The sequence below is a fragment of the Quercus robur genome, chromosome 3, assembly GCF_932294415.1.
Source record: "Quercus robur chromosome 3, dhQueRobu3.1, whole genome shotgun sequence".
NCBI lineage: Eukaryota > Viridiplantae > Streptophyta > Magnoliopsida > Fagales > Fagaceae > Quercus > Quercus robur.
Window position 1 is genome coordinate 25,130,144 of NC_065536.1, and position 26,162 is coordinate 25,156,305.

Genomic DNA, 26,162 nt, shown 5'->3' on the forward strand with positions numbered 1-26,162 from the left:
ACCTCTTCCTAAATAAAACCTAAATCCTAAGTTTTCATATAGTTTGTGTTTGTTTGGTGTTATATTCATGATTACGTGGTTATAAATTTGTTTTTATTGATTCTTTAAAAAAAAAAAATTGTTTTTTATTTGTAGTGATGTTGTTCTAATGTTCAATTTAATAATAATAATAATAATTAAAAATATTGTCCAACCCATGGTTTAAATCTAACTCAACCCGATCCACGTGGATTGAATAAGATTGGATTGGACCCCTGTGATGGATTAGGTTGGTTAGGATTGTTTTTTTTAACCCACCATGGTGGGTTAGTTGAAAAAACTCTTCAGCCCGACCCAACCTGACCATGCACACCCCTACTAGTTTTTATTGGACTGATTTTGATATTGATTTTTGGTTGAATCAGTCAATTCGGTCCAGTTTTTAAAACAGTGAGAATTATAGTGGAGAGTGATGCTTGGAATATCAATGAACCATTGATTAACCCTAATTCAACCCCCCATTGTAGCATAGCAGCAGTCATAATATATATCATGGAGCTAATAAATTCTTTTGAATCTTTTTTTTTTTTTTCTTTTATGTACAAGGAGGGAAAATATCATTGCCCATCTTTTAGGCCAATGGACATCTTTGTTCAACTTGGCAGGCTCAATTTCTCTCCTACCACCTTTTTTTTTTTTAAATAGTAAATATTTTTAATACACACAAAGAAAAAGGATATGGTCTTAAAAAAAACTAACCGTGGCATATGTCCAAAATGCTAGAGAGTTACCACTTAAATCTATTAAAAAAAAAAAGATAGCCCCCTGAGCCTAAACAATCATAGATTTTTTTTTTAAATTTTTATTTGTCAGTATAAATTCTTTTTACTTTAGCATAGAATCTTTGATTCAATAATAGGCTCTGTCAGATGGTCTTTTGACTTTCAGATGATGGTCCTGAAACATATGATGAATAGTAAATTAACATAGCAAAATTTCTAGTTGTCTGAATCCTGATGGTTATGAACTCTTTTGTTTTTGTTTTTGATTTTTTACTTGTTAAGTTAAAATAGTTAAAAAAAAAAAAAAAAAAAAAACACAACCTCGCGAACCACGTGTTGATTCGAAAAAACCTGGAACCCAAGTCAAGTCAAGAACTTTTTAGTACTCTAAGCTAAAAAAAAAAACTTTTTAATAATGGATTAGGAGTTTCCCTACGAGTTAATCCGATAATCAATTTCATAAATCATAGATCAAACGGTAAATAACTGCTATAGTCTTCTATCAAAGAACTGCACCGCCTTAACCCTTTTCATAATTCTAGTTCTCTCTCTACCTCCCGGTTTTCTCTCTGATTCTCGAGAAACAAACAAGCTTTTGGAATTTTGAGTTATTGGTTTCAGCAAGATGAGAGGGGGAGGAGGAGGAGGAGGAGGAAACCCTTCTGGGAACTACAGAAACCCATGTCTTACAATGCACCAGCCCTGGGCTTCACTGCTTGTTCATGGCATCAAACGCATTGAAGGCAGGTCATGGCCTTCTCCAATCAGAGGTAATACCCTAAGCTTTAATCTTTGAATGAATTCAGTCGAAAAATTTCATACCCACTTCGCCTTTTGTTGTTGTTGTTGTTTTTTTTTTTTTTTTTTTTGCTCTGGGAGTTGAGTTATTGTTTTTTCAAGTTTGGTTTTGGCTGCTTAGATTAAAAAAGAGTAAACCTTGGTTATGGTGTTTTCTTTCTCTCTATCTATTTTCATTTGGGAAGTGATAAGAAAAGTGATTTTGCTCAGCTGGGCTCCCTTTCTTTGAGTTTTTTTTTTTTTTTCTTTTGGGTTTTTGTTGAATTATGGATGAGTTTTGAAATTTATGGAAAAAGTAGTATTCTAGTGTATTTGCTTGAAAACTAAGTGTAAGGTGAAGTGGAGTGTAGCTTGTATTGTTGTTTAGATCTCTTGAATGGTTAAGACATACTGATTTTCATTGTGATGGTGTGTGGTGTGAGTGTGAGTCTGTGACCAGTATAAGTCATGCGTATTATTTTCTAAACGCTACTTAATTTAGCCAAAACAAAAAAGGTGCTTATAATATAGCAAAAATAGAAACGCTGCTTAAAGCAAAGTTCTTTTTGAGGTTAAGTTTTCCTTAAATATTTTGTGCTTCACCATTTTGAGGCTGAGTGATGGCTAAGTCAGTTTATGAGCTGTTTGAATATTGGAATGGGAAGTTTGGTCAATAAAGTAATGTTAATATTTGGATAAATATTTTATTTATCAAAAAAGAAAAGAAAAGATGGCTATTCCATTGTGCCTTATTTGAACTATTTGAAAGGAACACAACAGTTGGAGTTTTGAGGGGATGGAGCATATGGATTTCCCATTGAATGTTCTTTTATGAGAGGGCTGTATGATTGGATCTGTTCTGTTCATAATTCTTTCACTTCTATTCTTTGTTTGATTTTATTGATTGTACGAATTTCAGATTGTAAATCTTTATAGGACTCTTTTTTATATTTGTGTACTCAATTGTCTCATTTTGGTAATGCAAATTTCTATTATTTATATTTTAAATAAGAAAACGGCGTTGGATCTGAACACCATAATATTACTATAATTCATTCTTAGGAGAAGCAATTGATACTGTCATATGTTCTAATTTTTCTGTTTTAATTATCAATTTATCATACTGTTTTACTGAGGAGAAAAATGCTTAATGTTGATTTGATTTACTAGTTCTAATTATTATTTTGTCTTCTTTCATTCTATACTTTCTGATGATGTTTCTAATAGTTCAGAATCTTGATTTTTGAAGGCCGCCTTTGGATTCATGCTGCAAGTAAGGTTCCAGATGAGGCTACAATCAAAGCAATGGAGGATTTCTACCGGGAAATTTATGCAGTGAATGGAATTACTGATCTTAAGTTTCCAGAGCATTATCCAATTTCAAGATTATTAGGTATTCGGAATTTGAGATTTTTGTAATACATGCTTCTATGTTTCTATGGGATACAATTATTTTCACAACTGCATTTTGAATACCTTTTCTCTAAGCTGTTTTTTTTGCTTCTTCTTTTCCACATTTTTTGTTTTGTTTTTGTTTTGGCATTATCAAGATATTTCTAATTAGAATTTCTGAGTAGAACATCTTGGATTTCTATAAAGTTGAAAATTTCACTTGAGAATACATATTTTGACAAACTCAATGGTTTCATCTTTGGTTCAGGGTGCATCGAAGTGGTTGGATGTGTTAGAGGTGAAGAACTAGCACGCTGGGAGATGGTACCCGAAGGGGTGGGCAACCCACTTTTTCTCAGTTTTTACTTCATATATGGCTTCCTGGACTTTGTTGACTTAAGTTTATTCATTTTTGTTTGCATACAGGTGAGGCTAGAAGGACAGACTGATTTTTGTTGGCTTTGTGAACAGCCACAGGTGTGAACATTAACAGCGCTACACATTTATGATTGTTTTGATGATATTTAGTAATGATTTTGTTATACAAACAATGCAGAAATTGCTGATTCCTTTTGAGATGCGAGGATACCAACGTGTATATAACTTGGAAAAGAAGGTATATTTTTGCAGATACTGTCTATGTTCTCTCTCTGTGGGTTTCTTTTGTAAGAGAGACTATTAGCTAACTTATATTACCTGTTATAGATATATGAGGCTGCAGTTAGAGGTCTTGTTTCAGTTGAAGGTCCACTGCCAGTGAAATTTCCACTTCCAAATCCACAAGATCCATTTTCCCTGAAGCCAGGATCTATCTCTGTGCAATTCCCTAAATCTAAAGTATCTGACATAGAAAAATTATCAAGCCTCAGTGCTGCCATAGCTGGTGCACGAGCAGCAGCTACACAGTTCACAAAAAAAGATGAAAATCTCTCAATGGTGATCATGAACAGTACACCTGATACTGTAAGGACTGATCAATCAACAAGCAAATCATTGAAAGAGGATGCAATGCTAGACACTAATATTAATGAAAGATCATCTAATGATGGGACTTTGGTGTCAAATGACAAGGAGCAAAGTTTCCTCCCTAAGTGTGAGGCAAGTAGTAGCCGTAATAAGACACCTGCAGGTGTGGAACATGGGGGACCTCATAAGGTCTGCAGTTTCTTCTCTTTGGCTGTCATTATGGGGTTTTCTTTTCTATGTTGCTATAAAATATGAGCATTAAACTGCGTGACTAGGAAAAAGATGAACATGTATGAAAACATGGCTATCGATAGTTAACCACAAAAACTAGTTAAACAAGTATTGTTTATATAATTCTTATTGCCAGGTCTGTGTCCAATTTGATTGGGATCCTGTGTGTGATTCTGATTAAACATTTTGGATCCTAGGTCTAGATCCTTGAGTAGATAGTGAAGCATTACTGATCTGCATTTTATCCACTGATGAAACCAGTAGTCCATGTGTGACATTTGAGGATTTGATATGTACCGTGTAAGAATATGTTCAGTTCAAGTACAATACAGAATCAGATGGAACATATGTCTAGATTCTGTTTCTGACTTAGTGGGTATCCATACCATTGAGTTTTAGGCCGGGGACTGAGGATAGTTAGGTTGTGTTTGTTTCTAGTTGAATTAGGAAGTCTTTTGTGGAGAAGATATGCTTTCAAAAAGCTTTGTACCTAAATTCACTTGAATTGGGTCTGGTTCATGACAGTAGTGATACGAAAGCATGGGTTCAATTCTTGAGACCAATTGAGCTTAGGTTTATGATTCTGTAGGCTATGATTCTGCAGATTATCTGTGTTAGGCTTATGATTATGGAATTTGGTTAGAGCGTTATGTACTGTTGTATGGTGTTGCATAGTAAGTCAAAGGTTAGATCTATTGTATTTTGTTGAATGTTTTAAGGCATTTTATTTATTTATTTTGGTTATAGGAGCCACTTGTTAGGTCTGCAACTTCTACCGCTCAGCCTGTAGTCATTGAGGAAGCTTAAAAGGTCATTGAGAGCCTATCGGAAGCCATTAAACATTTTATTAGGGTTAGGAGAAACCTTAGCAGGGAAGAGGCCGAAGCATTGAACAGTCAGAATAGTTCATGGATGTAAGCCCTCCTGCTTTTAAGGGTGCCCCTGATCCTTTGGAGGCTTATGAATGGATTCAAAAGATGGAGAAAATGTTTTAAGGCATTTTATTTATTTAGGTTATAGGAGCCACTTGTTAGGTCTGCAACTTCTACCGCTCAGCCTGTAGTCATTGAGGAAGCTTATAAGGTCATTGAGAGCCTAACGGAAGCCATTAAACATTTTATTAGGGTTAGGAGAAACCTTAGCAGGAAAGAGGCCGAAGCATTGAACAGTCAGAATAGTTCATGGATGTAAGCCCTCCTGCTTTTAATGGTGCCCCTGATCCTTTGGAGGCTTATGAATGGATTCAAAAGATGGAGAAAATATTTTAAGTGCTGAGGTGTACTGATGAGCAGAAAATCTTTTTTGCCACTTTCATGCTGAAAGCTGAAGCTGATTGTTTGTGGAATATGACCGAGGGGGTTATGACCTTTAAGGATGATGAGCCTATGTCTTGGGCCTTATTTGTGGATGCTTTCTATGATAGGCACTTTCCTCAGACTGTGCAAGAGCAGAAAAAGGCTGAGTTCATGGAGCTAGTACAGGGGATCATGAAGGCAGGGGCGGAGGGAAGGGGGGGGTCAAGGGGGGGCGGCTGCCCCCCCTGACCTTCTCAAAAATTCTCTATGTATTAGTTGTAAACTATTAATAAATGTAGTAAAAGATCAATTGCCCCTCCTAATAGAAACAACTTTTGGTTTTTACTATATATGTATAGCTAACTTGTCAACAAGAAGACAATTTTACATTTACAAAGCATTGAAGCAGCACTTTTATTAAATAATGGGTCCCACCTACTAGTACATTGGTTTTGCACACAACTTTCGCTGAATATGACTGGGAAAAAAATATAGTGATTCCAAACTGTAGCACCTCACTAGTCCGCCTCTTATTTACAATTTTTTTCTCTTGTAATTTACCATTTTCAGTCTCAACCTGAGTTTTTGCTAATCTAAAGAAAAAAAAAAAAAAAAAAAACCAAAGTTTTTGCTATAAACTCAAATGTCTACATAACATTTTAAAAGCATTCATGACATTGAGGAACACAGACAGCTTCATAGCTCGTATCAAAGTAGATTTTGCAATTGAGTAAATTTAATTAGAAATGAAAAAAATGAATTAAAGTAAAATTTTATATTAGATTATGTATGACAATGACTTTGGCATATAGTCGTTTATTTATTTTGTTTATAGTATCGATTAATATTTCTTAGATTAATTTTACTTTCAATCTTGTCTTTTAATCTTGCCTCTCCTGACTTGAAATCCTACCTCCGCCACTGCATGAAGGTACATCAGTTTGACGCCAAAATTATAAATTTGGTCCAATTTGTTGATCACAAGGTGATGGATGATGAATGGTTAGCCAGAATGTTTGAGAGGGGGTTAAAACCTAGCATCAAGCCATATCTCCCCTGTGAAACTGTAACTTGTGTTGAGGTATGGAGCGTGGCTTTGATGGTGGAGAGGGACATTGAAAAATATCAGAAAGTACAATAACAGAAGAGACGGTGTAGACTAGGAGGTGACATATCGTGTACCCAACATATATGCCGAGTCTCTCACACACAGGCGGGTCCCATAGCCAGAATGTTTCCGAGGGGGTTAAAACCTAGCATCAGGCCATATCTCCCCTGTGAAACTGAGAACTTGTGTTGAGGTATGGAACGTGGCTTTGATGGTAGAGAGGGACATTGAAAAATATCAGAAAGTACAATAACAGAAAAGACGGTGTAGACCAAGAGGTGGTATATTGTGTACCCGGCATATATGCCGGGTACAAGATATAATTTTTTGTAGACTAGGACCACAAAAAGGGAAGGCAAATGTGGGAATTATTCAAGAGATAAACTTCAGTGGGGTCTGAGCTGAGAGCACCACTTCTGAAAACTGTTGAAGCTTGCCTATTTTTGTGGCAAGAATCATGGGGGCCAACCCTGTTACTGGTGAGCCTGTTTTGGGTGTGGCAAGGTGGGCCACAAAGTCAAAGACTGCCCTTCCCAAAAAGGCTTCAGCCAGACAAGAAGCAGAAAGCTCATGGGAGAGTGTTTCTTTATATTGAGAGTAGCATCAAAATTCGTGGTGACATGTACCCTTAGGAGGATGTTTATTTCTATTGAGAGTAGCATAAAAAATTCAAAACCCCTTACATGTCTCCCACTCTGTACTAGTGTAAATAGACTCAGTTTTACCATTGCTTTGTATCTCTTTGAGCTGCTTGTAGTATGTGGTATCATCTGAAACCTAAAATTTTGAAATACCTATCAATGATTCCTTTTGGAGTTTCTTTGCTAGCAATTTCTGATTATAGATCCAGCATAGGTGGGTTAGTGAGAATTAGTTATTGACTATCAGCTTCTTGACATTGAATAATTACCCATTTGCGTTTGCTACTAACTCTTTCACCATTTCGGGAAGAATATTTATCATTTGGGTTCTATGACAGACTGAGTTTGACCATTCCAGGAGTGTTAGGGAGATATTAGAGATCTCAAATAAAGATTACACCAATTGCTTAGTAACATATAAGAGAAAACATCTCCATTAAACAAATGTAAATCTCATATTGGAGAAAGCCTTCCAAATAATTTAGTGAATTATGTATTAGAAAAGTTCTAAGACAAAGATTTCACCTATCTCTGAATATATTTCTAGTATAACTAAATCTTTCTGTGGGGGACAGGTGGTTGCTTGATTACATCAGTGTCAGAGACCTAATATTCCACCATATTGAACAACATTCACAATCTGAATAATGGATGGTGTACACAAGAAACAAAAACAAAAGTTTGATGGATTTTTTTTTTTTTTTTTGGGGGGGGAGGGGATCATTTTTGAGACCAGTCATTTGTTTGGGATATGCAGAATAGTGGGGACACTGGATTATGAAGGTAGTTAGAATTAATCATGCATGCAGTCTTTTTAGAGTATCAGGACAGGGTAAAAAAAGGTTTTTCTGTCACAATTAGTTTTTAGTTCAAGATGGGCATAAAACGATTTTCTAGCATGATGTTTGGAATGGGTTTCAAACTTTGATGGTGTTAGCTGTACTTTATAGCAGTTAAGAGGGAGACACGTTCTTGGAATATGTTTTTTACATGAGCATTCAGTGATTGGGAAATTCAATAAGTCAATTAGTCATTTGAGCCTTGTTTGGTATCTCTGAAGAGGTGGGGTCCTGATTGTTTGAGATGGAGGATGAAGAGGAATGATATGTTTGATGTTTGTTCCTACTATGAAACCCTAAGAGGCTCCACCGGAGTGGTTTTCCCATTGAGTGTACGGTGCACAAAATTTCCTAAAAGAGGGGCATTCTTTGTCTTGGTTGCTATCTGGGGCAAAATCCTAACCCATGATAATCTTGGAGAGGCATAGCTTTGGCAAATAGGTGTTATATGTACAAATGTAATGGCAAAATTGGGGATCACTTATTAGTTCACTTTGCTTTTGCTCAAGAGCTATGGTCCTTCGTATTTCCTATGTTTGGGGTTCAATGGGTGATGTTTGGGAAAGTTGTGTTCTATTTGGGTGGACAATTTATGCTTGTAATCATGACAACTCAATTGTTTGGAAGGTAGCTCCACTGTGTCTCATGTGGGCAGTGGGCATAATAGAGGGAAATGAATAACTGCCTTTCTATATTGTTGTGAATTCAGCTATGGAGTTGAAATATTATTTTTTTAAGATCTTTGTTTGAGTGGTCTTGGATCCTTGGATCCCTTGAAAGGCATTGCCTTGTAGATTTTATGGGCTACCTTTGTTTTAGAGTTTGATATATATATATATATATATATAAATATATATATATATTTCTCTTTATAATTCTTTAGGAGAGATTTGTGTATGTTTATTGTGTACATAAGATTTTCCTCTTTTCAATAAGTATTATTATTTATCAAAATATATTTTTGAGGTTCTAGTGTTCTCAATATCATTTAGAAGCATTTTGACATTTTAGTAATAATACCAACCAATTTGTCTACATATCACAAACAACGTCGTGTGGTTAAGTGGGCAGAGTTGCTTCCTGCAGAGTAATATCAAAAACTACCTTCAAATTTACACATTAGACTTGTATGAAAGTCTTTTCACAAAAGCTAGTTCTAAATCAATCGCCAAACTCTTCATTTTCATAAGAGTTTTTTTTTTTTTTTTTTTTTTTGTCTAGGAAGCCTGCTTTTAGACCATCTGACGTGCCCACTTAAACTACATTTATTACAAGCTTCGGGCTTTGTGGCTGCATCTTGTGCTAGGAAGCATGAACACGGGCATGACACCCTAAATGAAGTGTCCTTGCTTCCTAGATCCTGTGTCCTTCTGAGGTTCCACCCAGACTTTTATGAAATTTGGTATGAAATTTGGTGCATTTCCAGATGCATCCAGCATCTGCTTGCATCCATTTTATATGGATGCTGGGTTTTGATAGTAAGAAAACTGTACTGAACATGAATTATGCCTCTAAAGTGCATTTCTCATTACAGTTTGATTCTAAATTTAATATTTGTTTTATGAGGTTTAATTGAACATAGACTGGATCTCCATGGCTAAATCATTGCAAAGTATCAGGTGCAGTATGATAATAATGATGCATCACGAAAAAATTAGTGAAAAATGCCACGATTGATGCCATTTTCGTTTCTGTTTTATGTATGGGTCTTTTGAACCAAATGAAACCATGTATACCTCATGTTTTACTAAATTGCTTTACATGATTTTTTTCAGATTTTCGCTGCCTCCTTGAGAGGGCTCAAGCCGTCATGAATTTCTGAAGATCCTTAAGGAAGGAGATCTGTATCTTGAAACCAAAATGTGTGGCCACCCGGCAGTTATGAATCACATTCGAGATTCATTGTATAGCTCTGTTAAACTGGTTATACATCTTGTAGCGTTGTATGTTATGATTTTATTTATTTGTTTCCCTTAGCAGCTATTCTGGCAATAAGAACTTCTTCTTGTTCTTATAATAAATTAGTCAATGTAAGGTTCTTTAAGATTCATTTGTGTATGAAATTGGTATAATTGGTTTAGTAAAATCCAACTCTTTTGACTGCTGATTCTTTCATTACTGGTCCATGGACCAATTGAGTACATTGTCAAAAGTTTATGCATCATCAATATGCGTACAGAGAAACTACTATAGTATTTGTATTTTGTTTGTGACAGCAGTATAAACTTCTTTAATCTAGTCAACATTTGAGAACTGAAACATGGCCATTTGAAGGTTTGAACGGTCCAGTTGACCGCTTTGGGTAGGACTCGTTTGCACTAACCTGAACTTCCAAGCACAACAAACGAAAATTTTTAGAGAATCCTAAAACCATTAATGATATAAATTTTCTTTCCTATGGCAAGTATATTTGCAAAATTGTAGGGGTGTTTGTGGGGTGTGGGGAGAAGGGTTGGGGAGAGAGCTATACATACATATATACTTAAATTAGGTTAAAATAGAAATTCTATCTTATATTAAATAAAAAATAAAAAAATTTATAAGGAATATTAAATATTTTCATTTAGATAAGTGTTTTTCTCATTAGCCAAGCATTCACTACATGGTGACAAATGGCATGCGAACTTTTTTGGCTGTATTTTGAATTTTATATCCACATTTTTTTCCCCTTAAACATCTAATACTATCTTAAATAGAGTATCATGTTCACGAATGTATATTATTATGGAGTTTAGTTCATTCAATAGTCAAGTCTTTGTGATAGAGCTCGCTTGTTTGTTAAGTAAATGAACATAAATTAGTATTTTTTGAATAACTCAAGTTTTTCATGCGTAGTTTGGGTTATTTATAGCCTTCACTGTAAACCCGAAACATATTAAATTTGCAATTATGTCAACCATGAAACACTCCTTTATTGTATAATTAGCTATAGATAAGATACCTAAGTGTTTGTGCGTATATAAAACCTAATACCAAAACCCCAGAAGTTTTATTCAAAATGCGTGTATAAAACCTAATACTAAAGCCTTGAAGTTTTATTCAAAAAGGACAAAAAGAAAGAAAAAAAAAAAATCCAGATTTGTCATTATTTATTACGGATCTTCTCCAATTGAATCCTTTATTTCTCTCCAATTTTAGTTAGAACTTAAAAGTGCAATATATGGTATTTATTTGATTTTAAAATTCTACGTCTTCATCTAAATCTTCCATCTTTTTCTTGAAGCTTCCTGTAACCAATTAACAATTATGAGATTTTGACTAGTTCATACTTGGTCATATACCAGATCCCAAACACAAACAACAACGCTACAATGTACAAATGGATAAAAATTAAGCTTAAAAAATGGTTGAGATTGATTAATAATGTTTAATTTCTTGAATGATCTTCCAATTTTTCCCCTCAAGAAAAGTATTTTGATTAATAACACATTTTTAGTCACTTCCACCATACCAAAAAAAAAGAAAAAATGGAAGGATGAATAATGAATTGGAATCAAAATAAAAAATAATCCGATGGAGTGGAAACTCACCAAAATTGGAAAGGCAACGAAACCATACCATAGCTTTTGAGATCACTTTTCAAAAAAATGATTTGGTTTTCCGTTTTTGTCAAGTTACCGATTGTATACATTGTTCATTTTATTTTATTTATACATAATTAAGATTAGACTGACTCGACTGAGATTAAAGGACCTAAACATGTCTATCCAATACCTCCAAGAACTCAACATATCTGAGATAGTAGACTAATAATAGTATTACTGGGAGTCTCTGACTTCTTTCTCTTATCTCTCTCTGCCACCAATATTTTAACCTTTCTTTTCCATAAGCTCTATCGTTGAATTATTAATTGCACCATTCTTAATGAATTTAATGTAGAGTTTTAACTTTCAATCAATTTTCTAATAAACTGATTTTTTTTTTTTCCAATAAACTGATCAGATTACTAACATTAGTTAATTACAAGCAAAAATAATTTGGTTTTGTTTTGGGTAAATAAATAAAGATGTGCAGCATTTCTAACAGAGGATACTTCCAAGAAGTATCCCACGATTCCCATGCACCCACGTGATTACTTATTACCTTTTCTTTTCAAAGTCTAGTACTCTCTTCTCAGTCTCTACCCTTCTCTCAATTTCATCTGTCTTTCTCCCCTCCCTTCTTTTAGCATATCCTCCGAGAGGGAAATTTTTGGCATTTAGCATCAATTTTTTCTAATAATTTTATTAGTTGTCAAGTTTTTGAAACTATTTTATAAATTAGCATCTCGAGCAAGGGTGTCAATACCGTACCGGAGGTTGTACCGGTTTGGCCAGCGGTACAATATATTTCGGATACCGGTCAATACCGGTGTACTGTTTCGGGTTTACCGCTATTTTATATATTTAATATATATATAAATATATACACACACAAAATCTCTATTTACCATAAAACATTACCTTAAAAATCTTTGTTAACCATAAAACATTAATTCGATTGTTCATTGCATATAAAGAAAAAAAAATACGCAATATAAAAAACAAAAAACTTAATTATTAATCATACAAACAAAACTAAAAAGTTGCTACTTAAAAAAAAAAAAAAAAACTATAAGGTTCTATTGATGTGATGCAATTAATGCATCACAATATCACATAACGTGGGGCTCAAAACTGAAAAGAAGCTAAAAGGCTGAACCATTCAGCCCATATTTTATTAAAAAAATATAAGTTTTCAACATTTCCAAGGCTAGTCACGTGTAAAAGGGCTTAAGAAATTTCAAATAGCACAAAACAAAGAAGGAGATACCACATAGCAATGTTCATTGTTCAGCAAACAAAGAGAAGAAATCAGAGCAATGGAGAAGGACAATAGACGAGAAGAAGAAAAAAAAAAAGGAAGAAGAAGATCTAATCGGCGATGTCAATGTGGTGGCAACTTGCTGCACTGGGGTTTGTTCAAATCATGCATTTCTTCTATTTTTCCTTTCAGTTTTTGTACCGGCCGAATTTCTCTTTTTCGGCCGAAACGTTCGGTATACTCCGGCATGGCCGGTATTGTTCGGTATAGGCCGGTATCTTGAGTGGTACATTTTGAAGGTGTTTCGGTACCGGTTCATCGACCGGTACGAAGAATTCCGGCCGTACCAGCCGGTACGGTACGGTATCAACATCCTTGATCTCGAGTCTTAAAGACTCAAATTTGGTGACAAAACTTGAAGATTTAAGACTCGAGTTCCAATAGTGGCACACAACAAACATGGAACAATGTTTCCACGTGAGACGTGAGTTCTGTAGTAGAAGAAGATGTGGAAAATAGCTAGAACTCAAGTTTTAGATACTCAAGTTCCAAGTGGATTTTTTCTTCCACATCATATTACCACCACTTCAAACTCGAGTTTTAGAGACACAAGTTCCATATTAAACTTGAGTTTCAGAGCCTTGAGATGCTAATTTGCTAATAGTTTGCAAACTTGACAACTTACTAATTAAAAAGATCCAAAAATAATGCTAAATGCCAAAAAAGTCCCCCAAGAGGACCAAGACCAGTCCACTAAAGCTCACTTTTTCTTTGGTCATTGGGAGTACCAGTAGTAGCTCTTGCCTCTTGTTACATGGAAGGAGAAGCGTAAGATTGGTTCCATGATGCAGAGGTATTGGGTTTGTGCACAAATAGGGTGCATTTCATATGCGCCCAACAAGATTGATTTGATGCCCCAATCCTTGATGAATCAATGGAGACTACCTTTCTAAGAATCTAAGATGTAGAGCCCACAAATTTCATGCTAGAGGACCAAGAACCAATTCTTGATGCACCAATGGAGGCTCCCACTCAAGAGTCCACGATTCAAGAATTGGCAATCCAAGTGTCGGTGATCCAAGAATCAAAGATGCTAGTGCTAACAATTCTAATGATTCTAGAATTAAATGAGGTCTTAAGGATCCAAGAACATTCCAAGGTCCTACGAATTAATGAGACCTTGAAGATTGAAGAACCATTGAAGACTCAAGAATTTGAGCAAAGGTTGAAGATCTATGAAGAAGGAACCTTTATGCACACAAGACTGCTTGTCAAAGAGAGGTGCATGAATATGGTGATCAAAATGTCACTAAGGTATTAGTCCATTGGAAGATTCCCTTTGATGAATATGACAACCACAACAACACCTTGTGGGCAAGGTGTTTTAAAGGGGAGGGAAATGATAGAAACCCCAAATTATGTCATATGCCTTGTAATCTCCTCATAGTTGTTGTAATCATTTTAGTTAGTTAGTTGAGATTAAGATGAGTTAGTTATGATTTGAGCACATGTAGCTCATTTAAAACATGGTTAATTCATAGAGCACATGTTGAATTGACTAGCTAATTATTTTAATTCATATGGGACACTAGGATAATAACATAGACCCCAAATTATATTGGGTCGCTTGACGGTCAATATACCTATTTAACTTGATTTATAGATATACCTGCTTAGGGTTTATTGTAAACACAATTATTCTTAGAATAATAAAAGCATATCCAATAAAGGTCATTCAATGTAATAGTAGGCCATTAGGTTGAATTAGGTAAATCCTTCTTTTGCTCTCTCTTTCTCTCTTTAAATATTTTATTTTCATATTTATATTTTACCAATATATTTGAAAGATAATAATTGTACATATAGTATATACATTAGATAAAAGTATGCTGATTTATAATTTTATAGTTACCAATACTAAGTTTGGCCTATTCAAGGGAAAACCAGAGTTAAATGCTATCTCTGTTGGGGAGATAAATACATTGGAGAGCCTCCTTAAGTAATTAATATAATATTGTTTGGGAGCCTTTTTCAGTTGTCCAGTCACATGTGGTCCATTAGAGGGATGACCTTATTAGGCCCGGGTTCTTTTTGAGGAGTTGCCTCCAGAACTCAACATTGGGCCCTGTGGTCCAATGGCTACCGGCGTACTTTTAAGCCTACAAGATCATTAAAGCCAAAGTCTAAGAATCATGATAATGGTCGAATAAATATATAATATGTGTTTGATATAATATCTTTGATTAATAGTTGTAATAGTAGTTGAAATATAGTATTTATTCAAAAGTAAAGTAATCATGTACTCAATGATGTAAATTTAAAGATATGGAAGCAAAGTCACTTATCTTTGTATGGTTTATAACTCAAGTTGTGTAGCATCAGTGAGTTGATAGGATTCCAGCAGAATGTCAGCGGTAGAGGCTAGTTAAGCTTATCCCTCTGTATGGTTTATAGCTCCAGCAGTGTAGCATTAGTGAGCTAATAGGATTCTAGCAGGATGCCAACGGTAGAGACTAGTTAAGCTTGCCCCTCTTATCATGCATTTAAATGAGTTTAAGCCTTGGTTAATAGTTGTAATAGTAGTTAGAATAAGTAATATGTATTTAAATGTGAAGTAATCATATACTCAACGATGTAAATTTAAAGATAAGGAAGCAAAGTCACTTATCTTTGATGGTTTGCAGCCCCAGCTGTACAGCTCCTGTGAGTTGATAATATCCCAGCAGAGCGACCCTAGCGGTAGAGGGGCAGTTTGCCTTGACAACTTTAAGATTGAGGGGGAAAAATGGGTGCAACTAAAGGGAGAGAGAATATATCCAGCTGTGTGTAGAGGCTGGTTAAGCTTGCCCCTTTTATCATGCACTTAGATGAGTTTTCCCCTTGACAATGTTCTTTTAGTTGTTGTGAAGTTATGAATAGTGTTGCCTTCCATAAGAAGGGCTTTTGCATGGAGTATTTGTGCCTTCTAAAAAAAGGGTTTTTGTAAGAAGTAGTTGTGCCTTCTAAGAGAAGGACTTCGATATGAGATTTTGGTGCCTCCTAGGAGAAGGACTTTAGTAATAGAAGTTCATGCCTTCCATGAGAAGAGCTTTTAGTATAAGTGTTTGATATCTCTTGAGAAGTGTGGAGATGGTAAAAGATATAAATGTTTTGTGGGATGTAGTATTTGTAATATGTATGATATATGGAAGTATGAGAGATATGAAGGTTAAAGATAGTAAAAATATGAGATTATAATCGCTGGAGAAATTGTAGAGATTGCTTTCCAAGAAGAAAGATTTTGTAAGAGAAGAGTATGGAGATGTGTTTAGGTATTTGGAGATAAGAGCAGTAAGATAGACGTATTTTCTAGATATGGAGAGTGAGAGAATGAGTATAAGAGAGTATTGGTGTTGTAGTGTGTTTAACAATGTTACTAGGATTTACTGCTGGGATTGTATGAAGGCTTATGAATAGCATTTATGAGCTAAGGGCTGAAGAGTTTAGTTCCTAATTTAGAAACTAAAAAACTCAGAAGTTTAGAACTTCATTAAGAACTTCAAAAGATAATTAGAGGGAGAAAGAATAGGGAAGCTTATGAGAGAGTTGTTCTCCATTGGTGTCCCCTTTGAGGTGTTGATGAAGGGTTCCATTTAGCTGAGTTTAAAGGGGTATTTTAGCAAATAATATCAGCCAAAATCTGTCCCAAATAGCAATAAATTTTCAGAGAATCCATCTTAAGATTTGGCCAAAAAAGGTATGTTTAATTTTAAGGTATTCTTGCTGTTTCGGGTAAGAGCTGCTGGAGAAAGAGCAACAGCAAAGGAAGGTATTTTAGTAAGAAAAAGGTAGTTTCAATAGTTGGTTTTGGTTTTAGTCAAATGTGGAAAAATCAATAATGATCAAGCTGTTGGTCAACTGTCACAACTGTTCTGAAAAAGCTGTCCCAGCTGTCAGGAAAAAGCTGTAACTGCTATCTTGAGACAGTTGTTACAGTTGTCATAAGATAGCAGTTTGCTTTGGGCAGAAGCAAATGAGGTCAGTTGGGTGATTTCAAACTGCTGGAGGGGTCATTTCATGGATTTGGCTGAAAAATGGTAAGATCTCTTTGAAGGGTATCTTGCTATTTTGGTTATAATAGCTGGTTGCTGGATTTCAGCATTAAATGGTTGATGATATCACTTCTAACCAGGTGTCAAGTGCTGAATGCACTATTGGGGTTCAGTTAGAAATGTTTCCTTTTTGGGTGTTTGTGTTTTTGGTCCAAGGCTCCATTACAACACATTTCTAGCAAGTAATAGAATGATTGGTTAAAGGCTAAGGAAGTTTTAAAGATTTAGTCAAGGTCTCATTGTGTTGTGACATAATCTTGGCGAGTAAGAAGAGTATTTAATGCTCTGCTCTGGCAACTGACAATGACATATATGGTCTGATTGTGGCAGACAGTAGCTAAGTATTAGAGATATCATGAATATTTTATATATAGTTGGAGATTAAAGATAGCCAATCAGATTAGGCCATGTGTTTGAGTTGGATTTTAGCTAAAAGAAGTAATGAGATTTATGTAGAATAATATAATGAAATTTCTAAATTTGTATAGCAACAGCTAGGGATTGAATAAAGAGTTATCTTTCCAGCAGTTAGATGGTTGGAGATATTGAGTATTTGTCATACGATGAATATTAAGTTTTAGAAAAAGAGCAATGGGGAATTCTATCATTTTAAGTGCTATGTGATAAGAGATGTTTACCATATGTTACCCGCTATATACAGACTCATTAGAGTTTAGGGAGTTGGGACACGCCAAGCAACATGTTTCTTTTATCAACTTTAAACCGCTAGAGCTTTACTGAACATACCTTTTGGCCCTCCAAACCATGACTCCTAAAATTTCCCCAAAGAAACTAATGAGCTTGGGTCATAAGCCGAAAATGAGAGGACGTGCCTCGGGTTTCGTTGTTATTTTGTGTAAATATGGGCTCTTATTGAAGAAGCTGCTTGCCATGAGTGTAAGAGAGGTGATATGGGTCGTGAGCTTTGATTCATTGGTTAAGCCCAATCCATATGTTGATGTTGATGATGTCGTGGGGTTATGATCCCAATTGATAAAGAGGAAATGTGGACCATGAATCCACCTCTTGAAGTAAGGATCTCGTGGGCCATGTGAGCCCAATCCATGTAGTTGAATGAGATATGAGCTTATTTTGAGTTTTAAATAGATTTACCTAAAAAATCAATAATACATTAATGTGGCATGGGCTGCCAATGAAGTAATGCCATGTGGGCCGAAAAAATGGTCCTTAACAAATATATAGAGACATACTTTAACCCAAAATGTGTAAACCCTATGGGTATGTATTCAATTATGTTATATTAAGTCATCATTCTTCTCATCATTATTCAAGACCTCTCCATGGGCTATGAACAAGTTCTACTCGCTTCCCCTTGCTTAATGAGCCTTTCACTCTACTAGTGCATCCATACACTGCATGTCTTTTATCTTTCATGGGAACCTCGCACCTCATCATTGTCTAGCATTATTGGTAGTAATACTCCTTTGTTTGGCCTTTTTCAAGATCGTTTGTGTGGGTTTTATGGGCTTACTTGGTACAATATATTGTTCTTACTCCAACTACGAAATGGACCTACCCTACTTCATTTGCGAAAGGGTTTCGAGTACACACACCCCGTTTCAGCTCCAATTGTGAAAGGAACCTTGATAACCTTACTACCTTTGCCCCACACCACCATGGACTCTAATACCACTTGTTGGGAAGATAAACACCTCATTGTTGTCTAGCACCATTGGAGATAATACTATTTTGTTGGGCTTTTTCCAAGATCGTTTGTGTGGGTTTTATGGACTTACTTGGTGCAATATATCATCCCCACTCTAACTACAAAAGGGACTTGCCTTACTCCTTTAGCGAAAGGGTTTTAAGTACACACAGCTCGTTTCAGCTCCAAATGTGAAAGGAACCTTGATAACCTTGCTACCTTTGCCCCACACCACCATGGGCTTTGATTCACTTGTTGGGAAGATAAACACATTGGGAAGCTTCCTTGAATAATTAATATAACATATAAAGACGCACTTTAACCCAAAAAGCCTAAACCCAATGTGTATGTGCTTAATTATGTTATATTAACTACTCATTTTTCTCATTATTATTCAACGTGGCACTTTACTCACATGTGTAACCCAATAATCTCTATATGCAATTTTTGGGGGAGGCGTATTGACGAAAGACTGTATTTTTTTAACTGAATTGTTCTAAGATATAACAACTGGAGGAGAGATATTTGAACCCTATTCCCTTTATAAAGAAAGCCCAATAGTACTACTAAATTACAAGGCTTTTGACACTTTTTTTACACTCCTTTTAACAAATGTTTTGAAGATGTAATATATCCTTGCTCTTCTAGCTAGGTAATAAGTTCTTCCCCCATTAATCTTCATCTTGCTACTTGGAGGGTCTGTGAATTGGCTTGGAAATTGTCACTTGGGGATTGATAGTTGACTCATGGACACGGAAAATTATTAAGTACTCCCGGAGTATCATAAATGCGTACTCCTTCCTCTCACATGAATGATGGGTCCCACCATGAATTTAATTAGTGGGACCCACCATTCATATGAGAGGAGGAATTACACATTTATGGTATTCCGAAAGTACACAATAATTTCCCCATGGACACTTACATGCGTACTCCTTCCTCTCACATGAATGGTGGGTCTCACCATGAATTTAATTAGTGGGACCCACCATTCATGTGAGAGGAGGGAGTACGCATTTATGGTATTCCGAAAGTACACAATAATTTCCCCATGGACACTTACATTGCTAAATTTCTAACTCTTGTGCATGGTTTTCATATGGGTGCAATATTTCCAAATTATATCTTGATAGGAAAAAAGAGAGGAAAAAATATATAGAGAGGCAAAGTGGAAGTAAGAGAAAGAGAAGGAATTTACATCATTCGGTTTAACAATGACCTATGTCTAAGAGGAAAACCTTTGATGACTATATGCTTAGTGTTAACACAGTTTTGTATAAAGAACAAAATATGTAAATGAACAAAATAGTCAACAAAAAGGCCATTTAAACACAAAAAATAAATTTTTTTAATCATTCGTATTTATAACTTATTCAATCCATTCCATAAAAATAATCACTAATTTTATTTTTCCTAAAATAAGATATCAAAAAAATACTGTGGCCGTGGGTTCCAGTTAGCTCAACTGGTAAAGTCTCTAATAGTTGTATAAGAGATCTGGGGTTCAAACCCTGCCTACACCAAAAACTGATTGGTGTCTTAGTCTGATGATAGAGAGCTATCATCAGGTGCGGACACCATAAGTTGAAACTCTCTCTCAAAAAAAAAAAAAAAAAAAAGAAGATACTGTGGCCATGAATTCTCTTAATCACTATTTTTTTTTTCATTTTTTTAGTTTTTAATTTTAACCCTTTTTGTCTTTTGGCTTTTGCTTGACTCTTGAGTTTTTATTAGTGTATTTTTTTTATTATAAAATATATAGTAGATGTTTTTTTATATCTATGAGACTGTGACATATACACACTTGCGTGGTGTCCATTTACCATTACACCATGTTAAATTCTATGCGAGAGCTCTAACACACACACTAAAAAATAAATTAAAAAAAAAAAAAGAAGATAAAAATGAAGAAGCAATGTTTCAACCCATACGGCTCATTGTTTAATTTCTTTACATTTGAGAGGGGGAGACTTCACAAAAAGGCAAAAATTCATCAAGAAATCATTTTTTCTCTCTCCAACCAAAAAAGCCACCACTATTTTCAGAAAACAAATCAGTGCTTGTTTGCAAAGCTATGAATACCGTTTTGGCATTCGTTTCATTTTCTCTATTAGAGCGTTTCGATACCGATTTATTTATTTATAATAAACTTGTTATTTATTAGTTATTACTATTATTTACTTAAATAATAATATAAGTTAATGAATTTAATGTAGAGTTTTAACTTTCAATCAATTTTCTAATAAACTGTTTTTTTTTTTTTTTCATTAAACTGATCAGATTACTAACATTAGTTAATTAAAAGCAAACATTATTTGGTTTTGTTTTGGATACTAGTTCTAGTATAATATTTTATTATTTTATTTTGACCTATAATGAATTAACACCTCAACAATTGTGAAAATATTGTGCCAATTTGTGATGTTAATATTTTATTATAATGTGAAACAGTGTGAATTGGATAAATAAAAAATAATATAGCAAATATACTACAACTTTAAGCAATCACAAAAAAAAAAAAAAAAAAAAAAAAAAAAAAAAAAAAAACCAGCCAGTAAAATAGTGAAAGTTGAACAAACCAAAACTGTGGGGCCCAATAGTTTGTGGGCTCGGCCTGCTCGCTTAGGGGGAGTCCACAGGCCCCAAACTGAAGGAGGCCAGGGCCCAAGCCCAAAAATAGTAAGCCCAAAGTGGCCCAAAAATACAGCCGAGGACAGCTTGGTCCTCGGCAGACCCAGAGTCTCATTGATGAAAGTGGTATACAAGCAAACTTGGAAAATCAGAAAATATCTCAGGGAAATTGTCCTTAATATCCTTCACTGATATGACACCGCACCTAACAAAGCCGGATTCTTAGGCTTTATTGACCATCTCCAACAATTTCGGGATTAGACTGATGGGACAAATATCTGTCTTGGAAAAGTCGACCCTACACGTGGACGAGGGACAACGAACGTAGGCTAGTATAAAAGAAAACGTAAGGTAACGAAGTTGGGGATCCCCTATCTCACTTCCTGGGAAAAACTTCAGGAATGAGAATGCCCGGACAATATAGGTACAACACCATGAAAAAACCCACCGGCGGGTAACCGGAGAAAACATTAGTGCTCCTCGGACATGATCCGAGGAGCCCAATCCCTCAAGTTACAAAGCTGTAGGGCCTGAATATCCAGCCTGAAACCTTTTCCTATCTGGGTTTCCCTAACGCACGGTCTGAGCCCACGCCTTGTGACCAAACGCTAGCCTTTCAAGCCCACTCTCTACAAATATTATTGTGAGGGATCTTTCACGTGCGAGCCCAACATCACTGTTGGGCCGCTAAAGAATCGTGTCCCTACAAAAACTATTGTAGCGAAATTGCTATAATATATAGAAATATATATATATATATATATATAGAAATATACATTGCACTTACAATGTAAATTTATATTGTAAACACATAAAAATTAGCAAATGTTGTACACATTTGCACAATTTGTACAATTTTTTTTCTTTTCTTTTTTGCAAAGGTATATAATATTTGTTATTTTTTGTGTGTATACAATGTAAGCTTACATTACAAGTAGAAAGTAAACATATGAGGATTCTTAAAAAAAAAAAAAAAAAAAAAAAAAAAAAAAAAAAAAAAAAAAAAAAAAAATCTCAAACCAACTCGGTGAACTTGAAGAAATAAAATTTAAAAAAAAAAGGGGAAATAGGCAACTCATTAAATGAAAAATACTGTTCATGACCTTATTAAAAGTATATAATATTTGCTACTTTTTGTGTGTATACAATGTAAACTTACATTACAAGTTCAAGTACAAAGTAAACATATAAAGATCCTTTAAAAATTAAAAAAAAAAAAAGAAAAAAAGCTCAAACCAAGTTGGTGAACTTGAAGAAAAAAAAAAGGGGGGAGGGAATGGTAAGTCGCTAAACCAAAAATACTGTTCATAACACTATTTATGAGCCTATTCACTCTTTTTATATATAGAAAAAAGAACATATATTGATGATTGAAAAAAAAAAGTACATATTGAACAAACCAAAAGTACTATAGCTTTTACACATTCACTCAACAAGTGTCACAACATTTTCACAAAATATTTATTTTCAGCTGTAGTTGGTCACAAGTTTCATATTTTATTATTTTATTCTAACTTATAAGAAATTGACACCTCATTAATTGTGAAAATATTGTGAAATTTATTGTGTTAGTATAACAATATATATGTGAGTTCTTATAAATATTTAAAAGAAAAAAGTACAAATGGAAGACTGAAAATTTAAATTAAAAAAAAAAAAAAAAACTGTAGCTACTGTAGCTACAGTGCCACTTGAACAAACCAAAGTGGCACTGTAGCAATGGTTCAAAACTATTTTTTTTTTTTTTATTTATAAAAAAAAGTGAATAAACCAAAGTGGCATTGAAGAGGCATTGGCCCTTTTTATATAGCTAATAGAAATAGATAGAGATATGCGGAATTTCCAACATAGGATACTTCCAAGAAGTATCCCATGATTCCCATGCACTCACGGGACTACTTATCACTTTTTTTTTTTTGGAAGTCTAGTACTCTCCTCTCAGTCTCTACCCTATTCTCAATCTCATCTGTCTTCTTCTCTCTCTTCTTTTAGCATACCCTCCAAGTGGGGAATTTTTGGCATTTAGCATCAATTTTTTCTAACAATTTTATTAATTGTCAAGTTTTTGAAATTATTTTATAAATTAGCATTTCGAGTCTTAGAGACTCTAATTTGGTGACAAAACTTAAGCATTTAAGACTTGAGTTCCAATACTAGTACACAACAGACGTGGAACAATGTTTCCACGTGAGAAGTGAGTTCTATAGAAGAAGAAGAAGAAGATGTGGAAAATGGCTAGAACTCGAGTTTTAGATACTTGTAGAAATTACCCCACTTGAAACTCGAGTTTTAGAGACACGAGTTCCATATTGAACTCGAGTTTTAGGGTCTCGAGATACTAGTTTGCTAATAATTTGCATACTTGACAACTTACTATTTAAAATGTTCCATAAATAATGTTAAATGCCAAAAAAAAATCCCTCCAAGAGGACCAAGACCAATCCACTCAAGCTCACTTTTTCTTTGGTCATTGGGAATACTGGCAGTAGCTCTTACTTTTATTTCCCCTTCTCACTCTCTTTCTAATTATTAGACCCATAACCTCAACGTCTCTCTCTCTCTCTCTCTCATATTCAAACCCATAACGTCAAATTCTAATACTGATTGAATATTCTATATTGACCGAAATTAATTGACACATCCTAGAAAGATGGAATGCTTGAAACACACCGGAATGGGCCGAAATTCTATTTAAGGTGGAACAAAGGGTGTTATTGTTCCAAGTTGCGTACTAGTACGAGATTTTCCTACTAAAACGAAACAAAATTAAGAACATTACCTTTTTGTATATGTAATTACGTATTGGTGCCGAATTTCTCTCTCTTTGGATAAAATTTAATAGAATGAGAATGGGAGGTTTTGTTTATCATATTAATGAAAATGTGGGGTTCAAATGGTCACAATCAAAAGTATATGGTTTGATTAATTACCGGAAGTATGTATAACGCCATGTAGTCTGTTTGGAATAGAGGGAGTTGGAGGGAAAAGAGAAGGGAGTCCATACATACAGTATACTTTTTTTTTTTTCAAAGGATTTTTAATGACGAGATAGGTCTTAAGTCAGGGGCGGAGGGAGGGGGGCCGGGGTGGGGGGGAGCTGCCCCTGAACTTTCAAAATTTTCACTAATTTTAATATTATATTGAACTAAAATATCTTATTTGCCCTTGCCCTTGACGCAAAAGACAAAATTTTTTTTTTCTCAATTCATGTAAGCTTTTTCTTAGTAGACTTCCACTCCTACTACAACTCTAATATATAAAACCAATGGATCACACTTAGTAATGATTAAAAAAAAAAAAAAAAAGAACAACCTCTACACTGAATAGGAATTAGAAGACAGCAGCCTAATGGAATTTTGAAAACAAAAACGTACTACAACTCTAATATAAAACTATGGATCTCACCTGGTAATGATTATAAAATAAAAAAATAACAACCTACTGCTACACCTACACAAAACAGGAATCAGAACCAGCAGCCTAATATGACTCTAAAAAAGAAAAATAAGGTGTATATATAATGTAAACAAAGCGCGCCTCCCATCAAAAAGAATAAAAATTACTTAATAGACTTCCGCTCCTACTACAACTCTAATATATAAAACCAATGGATCACACTTAGTAATGATTAAAAAAAAAAAAAAAAAAAGAACAACCTCTACACTGAATAGGAGTTAGAAGACAGCAGCCTAATTGAATTTTGAAAACAAAAACGTACTCCAACTCTAATATAAAACTATGGGTTCCACCTGATAATGATTATAAAATAAAAAAATAACAACCTACTGCTACACCTACACAAAACAGGAATCAGAACCAGCAGCCTAATATGACTCTAAAAAAGAAAAAAAGGTGTATATATAATATAAACAAAGCGCGCCTCCCATCAAAAAGAATAAAAATTTCTTTTGATACTAGTCTCTTTCGGTTTGTATCTAAGAGAATCTGTGGAGTTTTTAAAAGCATTTAAGCTTGGTTTTTAAGTTACACGTTCAAATATTCACAGGTATACATACTCTTAATACTTTTTCTTTGATTTATTTAATTTTTTGAAGAATCAAATTATACATTTAAGTTGTTTATATTTAGATGGATTTCTTGATTTGACTATTCTTAACCATGAATTTATAATTCAAATTATATGTTTAAACTGTTTGTATTTATATTGATCTATTAATTTGATTGTTCTTAACCATAAATTGGTAATTATTTTTCTTTATTTTAATGATATGACATATATATTTGTAGTTAATTGAGATTATGGAGAATCTTGATCATAATAATGAGTCTGGATCAAATCCTAAATGAACTCGTTGGTTGGAATATAGCATGACAAAAGATGCTGCATATTGTCTATATTGTTATCTTTTTTGACCTAATATTGGTGATCAAGGAAGGGGAGACTCATTTGTTACTGAAGGATTCAGAATTTGGAAAAATAAGGAGAAATTATAAAATCACGTTGGGGATCACAACATTGCACATAATATAGCTCAAAGAAAATGTGAAGGTTTGTTAAACCAGAGACAAAGTATTCAAACAGTTATAAACAAACAATTGGATGTTGAAAAAAGGGAATATTGAACTCATTTGAATGCATCAGTGGATTGTATTTGTTTTCTACAACGGCAAGGATTAGCATTTCGTGGCCATGATGAATCTAAAAACTCCAATAATCAAGGAATTTTTCTTGAATTATTTTGGTTTCTTGCAAAGCACAATGAAGAAATTGGTAAGGCATTCCTTGAAAATGCTCATGCAAATCATCAAATGACCTCTCTTGATATCCAAAAAGAAATAGCAAATGCTGCAACCGTCGATACAATAAATGCTATTATTAAGGATATTGGAGACTCATTATTTGCTATTATATATAGTTGATGAGAGATGCTACATCCACAACATTTTTACAACATTTTCACAACAAATCATAGGTGATTAGTTGTTATTGGTTCAAATTTGAATCTAACAGTAAGATTACT

General features: G+C 34.4%; 1 protein-coding gene across 1 annotated transcript; it reads left to right on the forward strand.

Moving 5' to 3' along the window:
* Nucleotides 1-1,195: 1,195 nt before the first annotated feature.
* On the forward strand, nt 1,196-10,115 carry LOC126717578 (uncharacterized). The gene is made up of 7 exons (XM_050419392.1): nt 1,196-1,531; nt 2,788-2,931; nt 3,199-3,266; nt 3,357-3,407; nt 3,487-3,546; nt 3,636-4,085; nt 9,786-10,115. Exons 1-7 carry the CDS (start codon nt 1,387-1,389, stop codon nt 9,822-9,824), a joined length of 957 nt encoding a protein of 318 aa, XP_050275349.1. The 5' UTR covers nt 1,196-1,386; the 3' UTR covers nt 9,825-10,115.
* Nucleotides 10,116-26,162: the final 16,047 nt, after the last annotated feature.